Consider the following 21,855-nt stretch of genomic DNA (forward strand, 5'->3'; position numbering starts at 1 on the left):
GTTGCTCCTTCGCTTGAAAGCTATAGAGCTGGTTTTAATACTATAATGAAATATTATAAACATGGATCTAGTCCATAGTTTATCCTTTCTCACTTTCTAAAAATGCAAAATATAGAGAAAAGAATGATCAATATTCGTGTCAAAACTCAGGAATGGTGTGAATGCGTTACATTCAAACGAAAAGAAACTGCGAATAAATTTTGGATCCAACTGTGTTGGCTAGCCTAGATTATAGCCTATTCTATAAAGAGACCACTTTATCAAACGCAAGAATATTAATTAACTTGTATAAAATATAGGAGAGTTAATGGATGAAATATACCACTTGAAATGTAGCCTATAGTCTATAAATTTAGTACCTATACAGATTGTACTCATAATGAATAAAAAATAATTAGAGTTCCCTTCCAGCTACAGTATTTTCATTTGAACACATGCTTCACCATCATTAGAGGCATTTTCAAGTAGGTATGATTGGGTGTGATGATTGAACTTATAATGGTGACACTTCTATTGTTTATTGTGATTGGATTCGACAAAATGATAGGCCTGATTTTATTAGTACAAGCTGTATTGACAGATTTTATTTTCAGAATAAAAATTCAGATGAGTTTAAATCTCCCGGGCTTGCTGAGTCTACGACAACCTTCGTGATTGGACCACGTTCCCCATGCACTGGTGATCCGGCAGAGAGGTGCAGAGTGTTAGAAGAATGTATTTCTTGTATATCATTCTCTCTTGACAACAGCTATAGAAAAGTCACTTCACTTTGTCCAAGGACCTTCTTGCCAAGCTCATTGTCCGAGCAAATTCCTTTCTTCCCAATAACTCAATATAAATCCCTCTCACTCACTCACTCTCGCTCTCGCGCTGCCTATTACCTCTCACTCACTCCTTTCCACCCTTTCCAACTTTCTCTTCTTCAACTGTCTTACATTCTTTGTTCTGTGAATCTACACAATGAGTCTACTGACTCTTAGAACTATAACTTTTAACATTACATTCTATATAGTTATAGTTTCATGTCCTGACTTCCAAAACAATTTACATCCCACCAGCTGTAAAAATTGCTGCTCACAACACTTTGTAATTAAAGGGTTATGTTTTCGTAACATGTTATGAAAAAAGATAGTTTTGATCTCTCTTTTTGAGAGTTCAACTCTCTGAGAGTTTTGTGCAGAGTTTTAACTTCCATGTTATGTTTCCTTTTCTTTCAATTACTGATCATCATTGATCTTTGGAATCAGATTTTCCAATATTGATATATTCCCAATATTAATATAGACCTATCTACTATTTAACCTCAAAGAAATCAATTTTATTATATTACCCTATTATTGAATAAAAAAAACTAGTTATAATTTACAGTTGAACCGTACTTTGAAGCATTCCAATTCAATAATATCAAATTTTCCAATCATTTTTTACCAAATGATTCCAATGTACTTAGAAAATAGGCCATGAAATCAATCACCTTTGAAGAAACATAAATCAGTCGCCCAATTCTTTAAGCTCAACTACAACTAGAATTCATTAAGTTCTTCTTTTGAATACTTGAATGTATATTGTACGTGAATATATACATAAATAATATGTCAATTCTGGAAAGTATATTATTTTCATGGAAATCATTTACTTTCAGTATTAATACATTCAATTTATTGAGGAATAGGCAATAAAATCGCTATGAAACAATGAAAAATCAGTAACACAGCGGTTTCAGCCTTACTAAAACTAAAATTCATTAAGCTTTCTTTTTAAATAATTTATTGTACCTATTGTATACGTGAATTTACATAAATTATATGTCGATTATGAGAAGTATATTATATGAAAATGATTTACTTTCAGTATACATTCAATTTATTGAGAAATATGCCATGAAATCACTTTTAATCAAACAAAAGTCAGTAGCCCAATTCTTTTAGCTCAACTACAACTAGAATCCATTAAGTTATTTTTTTTGAATACTTGAATTTACACTGTAAGTAAATATACAAAAATAATATGCCAATTCTAGTTCTGGAAAGTATATTTCATGTAAATAATTTACTTGAAATTGCCATGAAATTTGAATTTCCATGAAAACTTGAATTTTCCATGAAATTGCTTCAATTCAGTCAAATATTATGAATCTACAGCCATTTAAGCTCAACTACAAAAAAATCATCAAGTATTTAATTTTAATATTTTAATGTATAATATATGTAAACTATACGTATTTAAAATACTTGACATCTTCCAAAAATACGTATTATACATAATACATGGTGTGCTGGCTGGGATGAAGACTTGAAAAGTGGAATAAGATTGAAGAGGATTAAATGAATTGAAATGAAAAAATAATAGCATACTTTTCCTTTTTTAAATGAGAATCAAGAGAGACAGCAAATTGGGAATTTTGGTGAAAGACCTATTTCTTCAGAAACGTTTCAGATCATGCATAGTAGTATAATATGAATATTTTCAATGTTTCATGTTCTAGTCAGTTACAAAGTACTTTATGTTCTAAATGTTAGCTATTACCATGGAATACAGCATACGTGTTATAGAAGTTTTCTCTGCTATTACCATGGAATACCGCACTGAACAACTTATTGTTTTTCTTTTCTGTGCTATTACCTATTATTTGCTCTGAATTGAATGATATTGCTATAAGAAAATGTTATCGATGCTATCTTCAAAATAGACTCACGTATTGGAAGCGTAGTGATATTCACTTGAAACTGACAGCATTAGTTGAAAGGAAAGCATTGGCGTTAGTTAAGAGGAATGCTGACAGCTAGGAGGTAGATCATGTATTTGAATAATAATGATGCTATTATTAGAATTTGCTGTCGAATTGCCACGACACTTGTACAATATTGATCAGTTTTTGGCACTATGCCAGCTAGGCAACTTTATCTTTGATAATGGTTCGCGCATTTTCTAATAACATGGGGTGTAATAATATTATTGGGCTTTTTGTAATTGTGATCACAGTTTCCAATTTGTGTTTTTGTTCTAAAAGCAGGAGGTCATCAAGTCTTTCCGAATCATCAAGAGCACAGTGAGTAAAGTTTTATTTCATTTTTTCGTTTTCCATATTTTTGTTAAAGAAAAACTTCAAAACTTAACATAATTTCTCTTTCAAATCAAATCGTTTATTTAGCCTTGATAATAATTATAATAATAATTAATATTATTATTATTATAACAAAAGATAAAAACGTAGAAATTAGAATTACATTAGAATAAAATTTAATAATACAATAAAAATAACGAAGGTCCCCGCAAGGTTAAAAAACCTGTGCGCAGAGGCCGAGTGTTTAAAAAATCTAGATATTTTAAAATTTAAGGATAAAATATAGAATATTTAGTTTAGTGGAAGGAAAAATAAAACAGATAGAAAATTACTAAATATGAAAAGAAACTTAGTAAACTTGAAAAGAAACTAAAAACCAAGGAGGGTAAGGGAAGAACGAAATGTGAGTAATAAACAACAGGGGAGAAATTGTATCTTTGTATCTTTGTATTGTAAATTACGAACTTGAGGATTCATCCAGAAACTTGAAAGACTGGCGAGATTCACGTTGCGAACTTGCCAGCAATTCTATAGAATAGAATAGAATGACTTCTTCATTTGTTGACGTGGCGAAGCTTGTGGAAGTCTATAGTAGATGGGGTAGCTGTTGAATTGAAATATAATTACAATCGTGCTGTATTGAGGTAGGCTATCACCATATTTTACGAATTATCCAATATTTAGGCTACTGTAATAATTGTAATCTATTCAGTATTCATGTTTTAATTGTTCATATATTCATTTCTAGGTTGAATGTAGAACTCTATACAGGACCAGAGACGATTCTTTCAAAACAGATAAGCTATGAAGGCGTTAGTTTGATTATCGGATCCAACTATGAGCGTGAATTGAAAACTTCAGAACCAATTTACAAGTAACAAACCTATATTCAAGTTTATTAATACGGCATTTATTATACAATATTAATAATCTAAACTAAACTATTGTCTATTGTAATGAGATTCACTTGAAGCTATCAGCATCAATTGTGATGTAGCGCATCATCCATCCATTCAATCAATGCTGGCAGATTATCATCAGTTTCTGCTGCCATGGTAGCCGATTCTGTCGATTTTCAGGTTTCACTCAACACTGATCAGTTCGTATTGCATGCCGGGGCGGCTCCAGGACGGTTTCTTGCATATCTGGAGAAAAATTTGATGGAAACTCTAGTTAATTAACCTCCAACAATCCTCCCCCCCACTACCGTCTTTATGAACGCTTTGTCCGATACATTGATAATTTATTTACATGATTTAGAAAATAAGAAATAAAATTTATCCAAATATTCCTTGAATATTTTTATATTTATCTCAACTATAGACTAACCGAATTCTAGCTGATTATAAATATGAGGTTCACCTTTGGAAATCTGAATCATTTGAATAACTCTTCAATGTTCAAGTGTTGAACAAATAAATTTGATGTAGCAGATTTGACTAATCTGTTAAATCTAAACTAATCTGTTTAATCAAAACTCATATGATTAAATACTGTTCAAGGTAAATTGTTCAAGTTTAAATTTAAATACATATTTTCATCTTGTTCCAATCTTTATTCAGAGGCTGTTGATTGTGTTGAATTATTATGAAAAATAGAAAAAATGAATGTTTCAATTGGTATAAACATAGAGAAACAATAGCTTGAGTAGATATCCCATGGTATAGGGCGTTTATGTCACAACTTTAACTGTTATCTCAAGCCGATAGTCCACGTATCCCTTTCCCAAAAAGGTATGTGACGCAGATAGTCTCTCATATTGTGCCATTCATACACTCTCACCCCAACAAAACAGTAAAAATCTACAATAATCGATTGTAATCGACTTGAGGTAACAGTAAAAGTTGCGACATAAACGCCCTATACCATGGGATATCTACTCAAGCTATTGTTTCTCTATGGTATAACTTTCAAATGGTGGTTTAATCCATGTTTGTGGGAATCTGAGAGGATACATTCTTCCACAACCTCTCCTCATTTTGATTTTCCCAACTATATTATCTTATCAAAAAATGAGAATTATTTTAATGCCTTTTTGAACATAATCGCAAACTTTTCAATACGTGGTTATTGTTGCTCCATTATTGGGAAAAAATTGAGTTTTAGAATGGGAATTTTGTAATTTATGGGTAGAGAACTCTGTATCTTCTTTGATCAGCATCAATCAACGTAAATAATATCGCAACCATAGACGAGGATTGGTCTATAGACATGTCTCGTAGACAACATGAAACATGTTTGTAAAACAAAAATCGCGCAAAATGTCTCCTAGTTAGTACTGGGTTTGAAGAAAGGTAGGCCTACAAGAATAGCAAAAAAATTTCAGAGAAAGTGAAAAAAGCTAAACTTCTAGACCTCAAGAGAAAGACCTAAAACTTGAAGAGGAAATTGCCTAAAGAACAATGCAATTGTTTCCAAAGTGATTTTTCGAATTACTGGAAACAGTCAAAATATTTAACTGGATTAGAACTACTTAGGCTACCATCTTAAATTTCAGGGTTTCCAAAAATTTAAAACTTTTGTGAAAAATCATAGCTCATTACTCTAAAAAGTTTAAAACTTATGGAGAGAGAAATTTATCAGATCTCTTTCTCTCTTCGAAATTCAATGGATGGGACAGGAATAATTTTATCCGTCCGCCAGTAAGATTGGGCGAGAATTGCAGTAAACTGGAAAATTAGGCTAACCATGCGATCTTATGATTTCTTGATCATCCTCAATTATATTAATCACAAGGTGAAAAAAACAAAAGAATATGTAACCAATCATTGGTATAGAGAAACAAGTTTTAGACTATCTGGGAATATTATTTATCAAATCTTATAATATTCTGTTATTTTATCATTGATTGAATTGTTTTGAACACTTGAGTTGGCTATAAAGGATAGAATCCGGTATTAGAATTAAAAATACAAATCTGCGAAGGGGGGGGGCAAGACCCTCATATTTCGGAAAATTTTTAGTTTGTTACTCTCATAAACAAAAGGAGTTGAGAAAAATTTATGTTCTCGAAGCTTACTGAAAAATGGTAGGAATCAATTTCTCCAGCTCGCGCATAGATTCTCAGAATTGACTGAAATTTCAGTAATCACATTAGCCTATAAATAGGTTTACGAATATTATTTAATGGATTGAATTTTATGATATTATTCAAAAATGATATTCAAATTGTGAATATCTTTCAAAAACATATTCATTTTGATAGAGGCTGGAGCCGCTGCAGATTGCATGTTTCTGCTGTCCTGGTAGCCGATTCAGTCGATTTTCACTCAAAACTGATTGATGCAAAAAATCAGTACCTGTATATAATATGTACCTATTATTACAATATCAGTTCCTATTATTACCTATCAGTACCTATTCCCTAATGTCACTATACACTCGAGTTTATTTGCCATATAAGTTTAAAAAAAAAATGATTTTTCCCATTTTGATCCAGTTTGGTTCAGCAATAATTGATCTATACTACCTTTTTGAAATGAAACATTAGGAATGCCCTAGGGTGAAACTTTTCATCATTTTAGCTTATGTCTCATGCCCCTCTTTCATAATAATTCAACTATAATTTCATTTCATTTCCGTATTGTATTACTTTATAGTTTTATTATGACTTTTTCACTATTATTGAAACAGTAACTTACACAAATAACTTCAATTTTCATTGATAAAATACAGAGTGTGACTTTATAACTTCTTTCTTACAAAAATTTATAAAACGCATTGTGTAAGAGCCAGAAAAGTTCTATTTTATTTTAAAAATGTAATTATGTATTAATTCAAAGTTTTGTTTCATGTAGTTATGAAGAGTTTATTATGGAGGTGACGTTCCCCACTCTGGATACACTTCGAGTGTTTTTATAGTATTTGGTAGCACCCTTTCAAGCATTGCAGGTGTAATTCTGGCAATTTCTACCTGTTGTTCTTCAAATCTTGGAGGGTCTTCGGACGGTTCATATAGACATGGAATTAAAAAAAAAACAACAGAAAAAAACTACAGGGGGGGCAAATCAGGAGATCAAGCCGACCATTGCAAATCGCCTCTAAGGCATTCTGGGAAGTATTCCTTCGAATCAGCCATTTTGTAAATTATATCCATCTTGTTGGCTATGGATGGAACTAAAGGTCTTCGTGTAGAATCCTCCTCACAGAACGATCAGAAAGTCCAAAGGCTGATGCATGTTTGCGTGCTGAATGCCTTGGAGATTGCAAAATTGAAGCTCTAACTGTCTTGATGCTCTCACAAGATCTAATGGGCCATGGATCTTTAGATCTTCGCTTTTTTACTACCTAATTCTCTAAACGTAGTAACCCAGGAAAACCAATATCGATTCCTGGTCTGGTACACGGGCCGAGGGAGCTAAATTAAAAATATTCTTAAAGGCGCGCTGTGTTGCAACCACTGCACAGCCACTCAAAAAGTGGGCCTCAGCGGCGAGCGCAGGCTCTTCCTTGTTCCATCGCAAGATGGCGACTGAATTGTGCAAGAACAAAACTTCATAACCACGATACAGTCGCATTTCAAATACGACACGTGACACAAATACAAAGTGTCACGTGACACGTGACTGTATCAGATACAATCGTATCTGGTTGTATACTCGCATCTCGCATATTTTGTGTTTACAGCTTCATCTTATACGCACAATAATATTCAAGAGTAGGCATATTGATTCGTTCAATTTCAAATGTAATTACTTTTCACTTCAGTTCAACTAATTTCAAGTAAAAACAATCATTAACATTTTCTACAGATGTAGTCTTACTGATTTACCTGAGGGGTACACAGGACCCGAACTTCTGGAACGTCCTAGAAGCTATAGAATAAATCCAAGTGAAGAAAGGTCATCAAATCATTCTTCAGACTATTTTTTTCATTTCTTCAGAGAATTTTGGCTGTGTAGAGATCCAACCAATGCGGTAAGATTTACTTTTTTCCTGCCAAAAAAAACGTTCTATTTGTCCATATTTTCTCACTTACGTTTCAATGAAATTGATCAAGATAATCTTTAGAGTAGAAATCACTTACTTTTGAACCCGGAAGCATCCTTGATTCATTTTCACTCTATCGATACACATATGTTTCATAAATTTTCAGAAAATTCATACATTTTTTATCAATGTCATTTCAAGTTCTTCTGTGAATCAGTTACCGGCAATTCATGATTACCTGTAGGCCTGGGACATGAAGGTCTTGTACTTTGAATGCTAACCATTGGAATCCCGATTTATTGTCCTATATTTTATAGGACGTAAGATCTTAATATCTTATAGGATGCCCTAAAGTCCTTAGGATGTAATCTTGAAATTCAAAGTACAGTACAACAGTACAACTTCAATCATCCGAACTCTGTTTACTTAGCCCAGTCAATAAAGGTTTTTTCGATCCAAAAATTAAATAAAATCTTTTTACCATCGATAGAATCGTCCCAGAGGGTCATTCTCCCAAAAGTCCCAAGAAATCCCCTTGGGCTTTCCCCCCTAGCCCCCCTCAAAGTTGAAAAATTTACTGAATCTTTTACCATCGATAGAATCGTCCCAGAGGGTCATTCGCCCAAAAGTCCCAAGAAATCCCCTTGGAGCTTTCCCCCCTAGCACCCCTCAAAGTTGAAAAATGCAGGTAATCACGGAAAATCAATTATCTCTGTATCCATTGATCGGAAAGAGTTTTTTTATATGCCATTCGATTCGGAACATTATGGACTACAATATTAGTTATATTCATTTTCTCGATAAAATTAACAGTTTTCTTGATAAAATAATATATATGTAAAAATTTAGGGGGTTTGCGATTTGATTTTTTTGTTTTCTTCGATTAACTTCAAAGCAAGTAGTTTTAAAGGAAAATGAGCCTAATAATTAATGTAGCCACTCTCATTGCAAATCTATTGATGTATATTGTTATGTATTTGTGTTCTGAACAAAGCTCAGGCTAGAGCTACCAGAGGACTGTAATTTACTATTCAAATAATCAAATACAAACAAGGGGCAAAATTTAATCTTCAATTTGAGCCAGGTTAATTGCACAGTTAAACTCTGCATTAATGAACAATAAAAAAGAGCAAAAACTCACCAGATTTAATCCAATTTTGTCTACTTGCCCTTCAAAGCCTTTATTAGGTGTTTTGGTCAGATTCAGGGTGGGATGAAATCTGAGAAAAAGACAGGTTTGCTTCCGGGCAGCCTTTTCACGATCAACTTGCAGGCTCTGTACTGTGTTTTGAACAAAGCTCAAACTGATTCTTTATAAATTCAAATCCGATTCAAATTAATTCAATTTAACACTATTTACGCTGTTATACTCATAATTCACACACACTACACTCAAACAATTATTTACAAGAAATTTCCGATCGAAATTACATGACAAAAATACAAACTCGGTCTTCACAACAATGGGGACGAGACAAGACAAGACGACTGAACTCGGACGACTCACAAAAAACATCCAGAATGCCAAGCAAGCAGGACAGTTTGAACGTGCGCAAACACAAGCCTGCTATTCGCAGAACCAGTCTGGCATTTTGGCGCTACAGTTCGAATTCTCTGGCCAAACCAATTTGCGATTCGATTCGACGCCGTGGAAGGGGAAACAGTCGACGCGGAACGGTGCGGCTGACTCTCTTAGCCATAGTAAACAGCAAACTGGAAATCAATTATCTCTGTAACCATTAATCGGAAAAAAATCAATCATAATTATGTCATTTGATTCGTTAAATTGAGGACTACAATATTAGTCGGATTCATTTCCTCAATAAATCGAACAGTTTCCTTGATAAAATAATATAATGTAAAAATTTAGGGGTTTTTCGATTTGATTTTTTTGTTTTCTCCGATTAACTTCGAAGCAAGTAATTTTAAAGAACAATGTGACGAATAATTATTGTAGCCACATTCATTGCGAATCCATTGATATATTGTTATGTATTTGCAATTCAAGTTGACGCTGTGGAAGGGGAAACAGCTGACGCGGCTGACTCCCTTCATCATAGTAAACAGAATAATACTGCTGTCTACATTGCATCTCATTCACACTATGGCGCTCGAAACAATAAATTTTGTCTATTGTTTTGACATGCGCAGTATATAGATTTTCACTCTTAGATACTCTAAAAAAATATTACAATTTTCTTGATTTAACCATGCTCATGATAAGAATCAGGATTTCGTTGTTTGCTCACAGAAATTATTATATTAATTTGAAGTGTGCCTTCTCCATACAAGTCAGAGGTAACACAATACGATAACTCTAGTTTCAGATATTGATGTTTTTCATGATATATTATGTGTCCGACTCCTTCATCTTATCCTTATTTTGTGAAAAATGAAGATTCAGAATTTCTTTTCATAGCTTTTCTTGTGTTTTATCTTGTTTCATCACTCTTTATAATTTCAACACTTGATAATGGAATGAATATCATCAGATCACGTGAACAAAAAAAATAAATAAATAAAAGGGTGGGCCTACCTGAGATACTATATGATAACACTGTACTCCTGATAAGTTGAACATTTTCAAGCTGAAAGTAGATTAATTTGTTGCACATTCGGTTCAAATATTAACAAATGTTACCAAATATTACCAATATTATCACATATAGTGAGAACGAATTACTCTGAAGCTTTCTATTCTCACTGAACATGAAGAGGCAATACCAAGCCAGAATTGCAGTTCCGTTCAAATCATTATTATCAGAGCTTTCAAATTTATGCTATGTAACTATGGATGTTATCCCCATAATAAATAGTAAAAATAACAAAATTTCTAGTAATAATGCAACTTTTTCTAGGTACGAATTTCAAGGCTCATAAAATGACTCTTTCTCAATCACAGGCAGAAATTCCAATGATCATCATAATAGTAATTTAATGAAAATTGTTTGTATTGTACATTGTTCGACGTAAGATAAGCTACATCTTTAAGGTAATCAACGTATTTAGGATTATCATGTTTATAAATGAAAGCCAGACTGTGATAGAAGATTAGTCAAACTGAAATATAAACATTATATACAATGCATATTTCTGATCAACTATAATAACAAATGATGGTATCAAGCCGAAATGAATTGAGCAACTGAATTTCAAAGTTACTATCTACTGTTCAAATCGCACTGTGATTTCCTTATACTTCCAAATGGATAGAATTGCCTCACTCTTCAACGTAACAATTATTGTAAAAAAACCAGTGGAATGTGAACGTCATCTAAATAGCATTTGAATTTCAATTTTCAGATCATGAAATTCATAAAAAACTAATTCTTGAGAGAATAGTGATTAATTGCAAACAGTGCAAGTAACATTGATACAAAGCGATACAATGAAAATCAACATCGATTAATTTAAAACTGGACTTATCAAATCTATATTACCGTTAATTTATATTATTTATAAAGCTTATAAAATGTAGAACCAACATTTTAAATTTTCTCTACTGGAGCAAAACATCGATAGAAAATAAAGAAGAGCCCATTATAAGCACAATATACTTGTGTACTAGAATTCACTTAAACTAACTCATCACTTCAACCCTTCAATGATCACAATGAACTAGAATTGTATAAAAACCATGAAATTGATAATCAGGTACTACATTTTTCAAATAGCTTTACCCAACTAGATCTATGAATGCTAAGTCATAAGAAATCATGTTCAATAGACTTAATTTGAATGCTTCAAATAGAAAATGATCTATTCTTTTGGTGCCCTAATCAAAATCAATTTCAATCAACATTAATCGACATAAAGAAAAGCTTCTGCCAACCTTGTGTAATGAATGACAAGATGCGAGTGGAGGTGAAAAATCGATATGTTAACAAAAATAATAGAAGATGATGAATCATCTTTCAATTAATCTTATACGGTAGGGTACTTTGTGGTTAAATGTGAACCACTTTCATGATTTTCCTACCTTTTATGCATGCTTACTCTTCCTTAATTTGTATGTTTGCATGGCTTTCATCTTTAGAATCTACTGAATTTTCATATTGGACTGTCTAAATAATGTAGATTCAACTAGTAAGAAAGGAAAATAAGCTACTTTACAGAGAGAATCATAGAAAGTTTCAACTCAACAAGCCCAATGTATAAATCTTGCCTCAGCCGTCATATATACTTGGCTCAACTGAAGGTATATTTATCAACCTGGCTTGGAGAATATTAACTGTAGAAAACAGCAAACACTGCACGCTATGATTTTTCAGGAAATTGCCACTGTAATCTATGTAATCTATTGTAATCTATAATTTATCTCAGTTTTTGACATTCATAACTTATGATAAATTTTAGCATAGAATTACACACATACACACATATTTTAAATATGTATTATTTATTATGTACGGTAATAGTATGAATATTTTATCGGTTGCAAACAATATCTTTGTCTGTCATAGATTGCATGATTTAGCACATATATAACAACAAAATGATTTTAGAGAATTTAGAGAATTAAAATGTGAAAAATTAGTTTCATCGCAAGTCAAAACAATAGACAAAATTGATTGTTTCGAGCACCATAGTGTGAATAAGATGCAACTTAGAAAGCAGTAGGCCTACTACTGTATTTTACTGTTTACTATGGTGAAGAGAGTCAGCCATGCCGTACTGCGTCGACTGTTTCCCCTTCCACAGCGTCAAATTGAATTGCAAATAAATAACAATATACATCAATGGATTCGCAATGAATGTGGCTACAATAATGATTTGTCCAATTCTCTTCAGATTATTTGCTTCGAAGTTAATCGGAGAAAACAAAAATCAAATCAAAAAACCCCTAAATTTTTACATTTATATTATTTTATCAAGGAAACTGTTTGATTTATTGAGGAAATGAATACAACTAATATTCTAGTCCATAATGTAAAGAATCGAATGACATATGATAGATTTTTTTCCGATTAATGGTTACAGAGATAATTGATTTCCAGTTTGCTGTTTACTATGGCTAAGAGAGTCAGCCGCGCCGTTCTGCATCGACTGTTTCCCCTTCCACAGCGTCAAATCGAATCGCAAATACATAACAATATACATCAATGATAGTGGCAATACATCAATATGTAGCAATGACAGTGGCTACATTAATTATTTGGCTCATTTTCCTTTAAAACCACTTGTTTCGAAGTTAATCGGAAAAACAAAAAATCAAATCACAAACCCCCTAAATTTTTACATATATATTATTTTATCAAGAAAACTGTTAATTTTATTGGAAAAATGAATATGAGAAATATTGTAGTCCATAATGTAACAAATCGAATGGCATATAATAGAACTGTTTCCGATAAATGGTTACAGAGTTAATTGATTTCCCGTGTTCACCTGCATTTTCCATGTTTTAGGGGGCTGGGGCGGAAAGCTCCAAGGGGATTCTTTGGGACTTTTGGGAGAATGACCCTCTGGAAGGGTTCTATCGATGGTGGGAAATTCAGCTTTTATTTAATTTTCGGATTGAAACTGCTTTTTTGGACCTTCATTGACTGGGCTAACTTGAATCGCTTTTAGGAATAACTATGCTATAGAATTATAGAAATTTATAGGCTAGAAGAAATTTTCTCTGATCTCCAGAAATTTCAGATATATTATGTTCAAAGACAGCAATAACACTCTTTTAGCAAAGTTCAATGAATACAATGAATAGTATTTATCCGGCTATAATAATAATAAATAATAGGTACTACCACGGTAAATGCTAAATACCAGTAATACTTTTAAATAGATTTCTCGTTTGTTCAAGGAAACTCCAACTAACAAAATATTTAATTAACCGAATGGTAATCCGGTCTCCGGTCCCAATTACTTTTTTCAATTATTGGAGTTCTACAGTAAAAGTAAAGAAAATTCTTCAAACAGGTTTTTGAACGCTTTGTTATCAAATAAATGTGGGGACGATTGACAAATCTTGGTGGTCATAGCCTATTTGAATAATAATAAATATAATACTAATAAATTTATTGAATTGTTAATAAAGCAATAATTTCATAGTACACTTTTTTCAAAACTCTATATTAAAAAGAATATATACTATGAAATTATTCCTCTATTAAGAAGTATAATATTCATTAATTTATTTACAATCAATAAATTGAATATTATTAATTCCCATTAGTAAATGAGAGATATTAGAAATGAACTAATGTTCAGAGAGAGAGCTGTTATAAGGTTTTTGACTGATGAGGCTGGAAAACACGTTTTCCCAAGTTTAGAAAAAATATACAGTAGCTTGATAATAGATCAAATTGATAGAACATGTTGTAGACAATATTCCATTTTTAATAATATATTAATGCCATATGTCGTACAAGTAGGCTAGCTACACACACATCGATTTTTGTCATTCAATAAAAGTTCATTCGATTTTTTACTGTATGAACAAAACTTGAAATAGCTTTCAGACACATCGATTTTATAAAGATTTTGATCGTGATCGTGCATTGTGGTGATTTGCATCAGCTGTTGCCATCTGTTTGCAATGTGGTAGTGAAGCTTATGGAATGCTTGACATTCAAACAGAATCAGCTTTTCACACACATCGATTTTGGTTGTTCGATAAAAAATCGGACGTCCAAATTTGTATAGTGGCGCAATGGAATGGATGGGTGATTACAAACACGTCGATCAACGATTTTTATCGTATGGACGCCATGTAGCAGCCGTCTCTGGCCGCAACTATATACGACTGTCATGTAGAGGTCGTGAATACAGTGACGCATATGATCAAAGCGGCAACTTCATACACATAGAATTTTATTCGAACAACCAGCTCCCACATTTTGAGTTTTCACTGTCATTGGAGAAGGAATTTTTGAGGTTATACAGAGTGTTTCAAAAAAGACTTTACAACTTTGATAACTCATAAAACATTATTCAAAAAAGATATAGAACTGTTGTAAAATCTGACAAAGCATTTATTGGAACGGTTCCACTTTGTTACTCATTCCATTACTATGTAGACATCATTTCGTCATTTTGTCCGTCCGTCTGCACTGTCCGGTGACGTCACAGTCACGGTTCCATGTCACTGTCATAATCAAGTTTGTTTTCTATATTATTCGTCGTGTTATTTGTCTTTTCAATTTTAATATTTGTATTATTCAATTTTTTGGAATTTATTTTGTCTTTTTGGCATCTTACTTTCTTGATATTTGCTATTTTTTCATCAAACGTTTGCAAACGTTTTACTTACGTGTCTGGCATTTCCGGCTTCTTCTTTGTTGCTAGAGCATCAGGCTAGCCTCTTGTCTTTCAATGGTTTCTCGTTGGTGAGTGCACACCGCTTCGGTGTACCTTCTCTTCATCCAAATTCATCTGGTTTATGGAACGTTTTTAAATGTGAATTATTCCTTCAAATTGATTCGTTAAATCTATTCATCAATTGTGATTCAATTATTCATCAATTTCTTCGTGTATTTACGTTGATAAACTTTGTCAAAGTTCCATAGTATTGTGTCAGCATCTATCGCCATTCTTCTAAACATCATGGCTTCACCATTTGAAACTCAAACTTTCAATTTCATCATCCCTACCGTTTGGAAATCAATCTAAAAATTCCACAACTTGAAATTCGGATTATTTGTTTGGAATTCTACATGTTCCTGCTCACATTCCCACTGGGGGAATTGCCTACTTTGTTGGACGCTTCCATTCTCGTCATCGTGGCCATCATATCGTTGCTTGCTGATGTCCTGTTCCTTGGGGTACCGCGGATTCCTTGCCTGTCTGCCTGGCTGCATCTCTTCCTCAAAATTTTATTTTAGGTTACGTAAATCGTTCTAATCAACTTTCATTTACGCATGTATTGCATAACTGTTCATAAAAATACTAACAGTGTGTCGATACTGGACCACATTGTTCTCTATTTCTAATTCAAACATTTTAATGTGCATTCATATGATTTTCGTAGCTATCATTCAACTTTTACGCAATTAAAAACATTTAATTGTCCATACTTTCGGCAATCGAGCCTATGTACATGAATTCAATATGTTACAGTGTATGTCTCATTGAGAGCGCTGTCCTACATTATTTCAAGGTTATAATATGTATTTCATTCAATTTTGATAGCTACCCTTGGCTTTACAAGTGTATTAATGTCGACCAAGACATTTAATTTTGTTGATAGCTACCCTTGGCTTTACATCTGTATTAATGTCGACCAATACATTTAATTTTGTTGATAGCTACCCTTGGCTTTACAAGTGTATTAATGTCAACCAAGACATTTAATTTTGTTGATAGCTACCCTTGGCTTGCAAGTGATATTTTAAGGCCACCGACACCTATTAATTGTTCTATTGATGTCTAACTGGACATTCAAATCATTGAAGGCCTATGTCGCCTATATTAATGTACTCAACATTAACAACTATTTCATTGTATTTGACAGCTACCCTTGGCTTACAAGTGATATTTTAAGGCCACCAACGCCTATTAATTGTTCTATTGATGTCTAACTTGACATTCAAATCATTGAAGGCCTATGTCGCCTATATTAATGTACTCAATATTAACAACTATTTCATTGTATTTGACAGCTACCCTTAGCTCACAAGTGATATTTTAAGGCCACTGACGCCTATTTCAATGTGTATGACATTGATTTTGGAACTTATTTATGTTAATGTCGACCAAGGCATTTTCATTTCTGAACTTACTTACTTGAGTTAATGTCGACCGAGACATTCAATTATTCTAAGATTATTTGTATTAGTGTCAATCAACATTTAACCATTTCAATATATAGAGCATTATCTACATCTCATTGTCATTTGTTATTATTCCTTTTTAAAATCATTAAGATTGAATTTTTCAGCAGTAACTTTATTATTGTATCACTTAAAATTTTCTATTCTCAATTCAGGTATTATTGACAGTACCTTATCAATATTGTTGTTAGCCTTCAATGGTCATTAGTGTCATTGACTTAAATTCATCAAAATTTTGTAATCGCTTATTTTCTAACGGTTTTATTACATGTTGTAATAAAATTCATCTAAGGATTTTATTCGATTTAATCTACTTACACTTGTTTTTGTATGTGGCCATCTGCCTATTATTTTATTAATATTGAATCTCAACTTGTTGACTCATTTTGTCTTTTATTGGTGTACTCACCACACTTCAAGCTATCAGTTTTTTTATGTACAGAATTCAGAGATTTATTTGTAGGTATTAATACCAACTATCATTCACAGTCCATTGCCCTGACTTTGGATTCTGTCAACTGTTAACAGTGTTATTTGAAGGAAAACACTTCAAATTTTAATTTTGGTTCGATAGTGCTAAATTGCCTCAAACAAGTGCTAGTAGACTTGTGGTTTCTAAGAATTCTTCATTTTGACTACACAAAATAAGTGTTTTCAACTAGCTTCATCTGTATATTGTAATGTTGTATTCTATCATACCACTAGTAAACATTGCTAGAGAGGCTATGTATATTGCTAGTATATTGCTATGTATATTGCTATGTATATTGCTATGTATATTAGTATATTGCTAGAGAGTCTATGTTAACTACGGGCTATACTGAGGTCATTAGTATATTGTACAGCAGTGACCAACACATAGGATCGTAGAAATTATAAGGTTTTCCTAGTTTATTCTATCTTTGACCCTGTCTGGTATGATTCGACACTTCTGACCAATTTGTTGAATGGTAGTGAGTAGTATAGTTTTGTGTCTTGTGGGACAACATGCACCAGACTTCCCATTAGATCAAAGGTCAAGGTCAAAGTCAAGGTCAAGGTAAAAAAATTAAGAAAAAATAAATCAGAAGACTCCCCACCCACTCTGGAGTGTATATATAGTGTGCACAACAGTGAGGGACCATCAGTGTTCAGTCAAGAGCCATCAGACAAGACACATCTCCTGTTCAGTTCTAGAACCTGACATTTCAGCAAATTGCAGCACAGCCTCTGTGAAGAAGTATCCTAGGACACCGCCACCATTTTGATCCTCAATTGTATGAAAAAGGTTAGTACACAAGTGTTTTTTATTAAATGTTTTGAAAAGAGATGGATAAATTTGTTTTAAAGATGAAGCTGTATTGATTTATATGACTAATTAACCTATTTTCTTTAGTGTCACTTTAATGTATTGCATAGCATATTTTGTGAATAGTGTGTTTATGCCTTTTGAGCTCTGTAATCAATATGTTAGCAGATTCATATGATTGTAGACAACAAACTGTGGTTAGGTCTGCAGAAGTTACTAGTAACCTCTTCTAACCTAACCTCAAAATATTGATTTCAAACATTGCTCTTTCTGAACATTCTATCTTTCCGCCTGTTGTGGTCTGTAAACGATATGTCAACAATTTTAGACAATGAACTGTGGTTAGGTCAGGTCTGCATAAGTTACTAGTAACCTCTTCCGACCTAGCCTAACCTAACCTCAAAATATTAATACAAACATTGTTCTTTCTGAACATACTACCATCCTATGATTGGTTTTCAGTAGCATATATAGTAGTAATAATTGTATGCTGAAGATCTAGATCAAGTGCAAGACATGTCATTCAAGATGGTTGTGTCACTCTAGATGATCACTGCCCACATTGTACCATATTATTAATTTGTTTCTATGTATGTTACAGATGAACAAAGCTACAAGATGCCAGCAGACCAGCAGCTTGTCAGGAGAGTTTTGCACATTGAAGAAGGCATTCAACAACAACCTTTGGACATTCTTCCACAACAACAACTCTTCATCCAACCCAGCAAAGGACTTCCACTCTCTACTGAACAGCCTGCAGACAAAGATTGTTGATGTTATAGGTCAGGAGTTCCAGATACACGGGCCAATCAAGGTCAACCTAGTGTTGGAGGCTACATACCAACGCAGCCACCTTGATGAGAAGAACATTGAGCAGGAAGAATTCCAGAATGCAGTCTTCAAAAGACTCCGAACTATTACATAATTATTCAATGACAACAATCTTGCTGGAATTTTTGGGGAGGTGTGCAAGAAGCTGTTGGAAGAAGAGGCCAAGTTTGAGGACAACCCTAGTGGATGGAGCCTCCTCATCATCGATGGTCTCCTCATATACATCAGCAAGCACAAACCACTTCAAGGATCTTCCTACTTTGGACTGCCAGCCAAAATAGCTGAAAGAAAAGCCATCATCAATCCAAAGAATAGCGATCAACAATGTTTCAAGTGGGCAATCCTTGCCAAAAATGTGCAAGGAGCACATCCTGAACAAATCAATGATAGGTATCATCAGCTCATTGAAAAATACAATTTCAACAGAATATCTTTTCCCTCCACCATCAATGAAATTGACCTTTTTAAGAGGGATAATCTGAGTGTAACTGTCAATATATATATGGGTTGGATTCCAAGTGTATTATTTATCTGAGATGTGTTGCAAAAGAAATGGAGGAGGATCATTTTGATTTACCACTCCTCCATGACAATGATGGTAGTGAAGCCACCACCACCACTCATGAAGAAGAAGAAGAGGAAGATATCAATAGTCACTACTGTTTCATAAAAAACTTTGAGAAACTTGTAAGATCTCAGCTCACTAAACGCACATACCACATCATGATTTGTCATAGGTGCTTAACACACTACACCATCAACAATAACTCCCGATTATTCATAGAGGATGAAAGATCATGAGGAGTACTACGCCAACAACCAGACTGCTAGAATCATCATCCCTCAACTCAAGGAAGATGGAAGCCCACCAACAATGAAATTCGAGAAACATTTGAATAAATTCAGACTACCATTGGTGGCCTATGCAGATTTTGAATGTCTACTGGAGAAGCCTGAGGAAGAGCAGCAATGGATTGGGAAGGCAACCAGAGTGATCCAGCGTCACACAGCAATGAGTTATATATAAGAGCCTCTACTTTGTTAGATATAAGAACCTATTACCATCATGACTGACAATCAACAACCTCATCCCTAAGGAGCCAATTGTCTACAGAGGACCTGATGCAGCCGAACACTTCATCAGAACTCTGACCATGCATGCAAGAGATCTAGATGAGGCAATCAATAATCATCAAATAAAGATGCTTCCACTAACTAAATGGGAGAAAACCAGACACAATGCTGCAACTGTGAAGCCTGCAAGAAACCAATGGTGACAAGGTGTGTGACCATTGTCATATAACAGGGGTCTACCAGAATGCTCTGTGCAACAAGTGCAACCTTCAAAGATGTTGTACAACATTCATTTCCATTTTTCTCTACAACTCTTCAAATTATGACACCCACTTGATTATATCACACTTTGGAACCAATAAAGAGCAGCTGCTTGTCATCCCAAATACATCAGAAAAGTACATATCATTCACCAAACGAATTTCCCAGCAACTGCACCTATGATTCATCGATACCTTCAGATTCACACTGGACTGCCTGGACATCCTAGTTACCAACCTTGTTAAGTTGACTGAAGAAGTGTCAACAGTGCTACCATATACTGCTAGAGAATTTGGAGACAAACTGGAATTGGTTTCCAGAGAGGGTGTGTTCCCCTATGGATATTGTGACTCGTGGGAGAAACTGGATGAGACCTAACTACCACCAAAGGAAACATTTTTCAGCAAGCTAACTGACAGCCACATCAGTGATGAGGCATATGAACATGCCCAACAAGTGTGGGAGAAATTTGACTGCAAGACCTTGGGAGAGTACAGTGACTTATACCTCAAAACAGATGTTCTCCTCCTGGCTGATGTGTTTGAAAGTTTTCGAGATGTTTGTTTGAAAACTTATGATCTGGATTGTGCACACTACTTCACATCACCAAGCTTCTCCTTTGATGTTATGCTGAATTATACAAAAGTTGAACTGGAACTCCTAACTGACTATGACATGTGTATGTTCATTGAATGAGGCATCAGAGGCAGAATAACAACATGTGTTCATTGACATGCCATGCCAACAATGCCTACAGAGGAATGCTTGTCAACCCTGAGAAGCCCACATCATATCTCCTGTACACAGATGCGAACAACCTGTATGGCTGGGTGATGTGTCAACCACTTCCATGCTGGAAATTCCAGTGGATGGAGAAAGATTAGTTTGGGGGGGGGGTGAGTAGAGGTATTGATGGTGTTGGAGATGTTCAAAAGATTGGCTACATCTTGGAGGTGGATGTTGAGTACCCAGCTGAGCTACATGACTCCCACAATAATTTTCCATTCCTAACTGAGAACAAAAAATGCCAAAATCAGGATAGTTGAGATTGATGACAACTCTAAACAACAGTGAATGATATGTATGTCATTAGGACACCCTCAAGAAAGCAGTACAACATGGATTGAGAATCACTAAAGTTCATTGAGGTGTAAGGTTTGAGCAGGAGGACTTCCTAGCACCCTACATCATGTTAAACACCAGACTTTGACAACCGTCAAGGAACAAATTTGAAAATATTTTCTCCAAACTGATGAACAATGTAGTTTTTGGCAAGACAATGGAGAATGCTCAGAAGCGCATGAACATGGAGCTTGTCAACAATGAGAAACGTCTAAGGAAACTGATTGCCCGACCAACCTACAAGGACCACATCATCTTTGGAGAGAACATTTGCACCATGACACTGCACAAGGAGAAAGTTGAGCTGAACAAACCTATCTACATTGGTTTGACAGTGTTGGACATTAGCAAGACCCGTATATATCAACTCCACTATGATGTGATGAAACCTATATTCAAAGAGAACCTGCAACTACTTTACCAGGATACAGACAGCTTATTCTACATTGTGAGAACTGAGAGCCTCTACAATGACATCATCAACAACTAGCAACTGAAAGACACCTTTGATACAT

At 34.0% G+C, this 21,855-nt stretch overlaps 1 protein-coding gene across 1 annotated transcript in view; it reads left to right on the forward strand.

Moving 5' to 3' along the window:
* Positions 1-2,622: 2,622 nt before the first annotated feature.
* Positions 2,623-21,855, forward strand: part of LOC111047297 — a 42,232-nt gene continuing 22,999 nt past the window's right edge. Inside the window, exons 1-3 of the mRNA XM_022333021.2 lie at positions 2,623-3,049; positions 3,813-3,938; positions 7,816-7,981. Of these exons, the coding sequence (XP_022188713.2) occupies positions 2,913-3,049; positions 3,813-3,938; positions 7,816-7,981 (429 nt within the window). The 5' untranslated portion in view covers positions 2,623-2,912. The remainder of the gene's footprint in view (positions 3,050-3,812; positions 3,939-7,815; positions 7,982-21,855) is intronic.

Source organism: Nilaparvata lugens, chromosome 3 (genome assembly GCF_014356525.2).
Source record: "Nilaparvata lugens isolate BPH chromosome 3, ASM1435652v1, whole genome shotgun sequence".
Classification (NCBI taxonomy): Eukaryota; Metazoa; Arthropoda; class Insecta; order Hemiptera; family Delphacidae; genus Nilaparvata; species Nilaparvata lugens.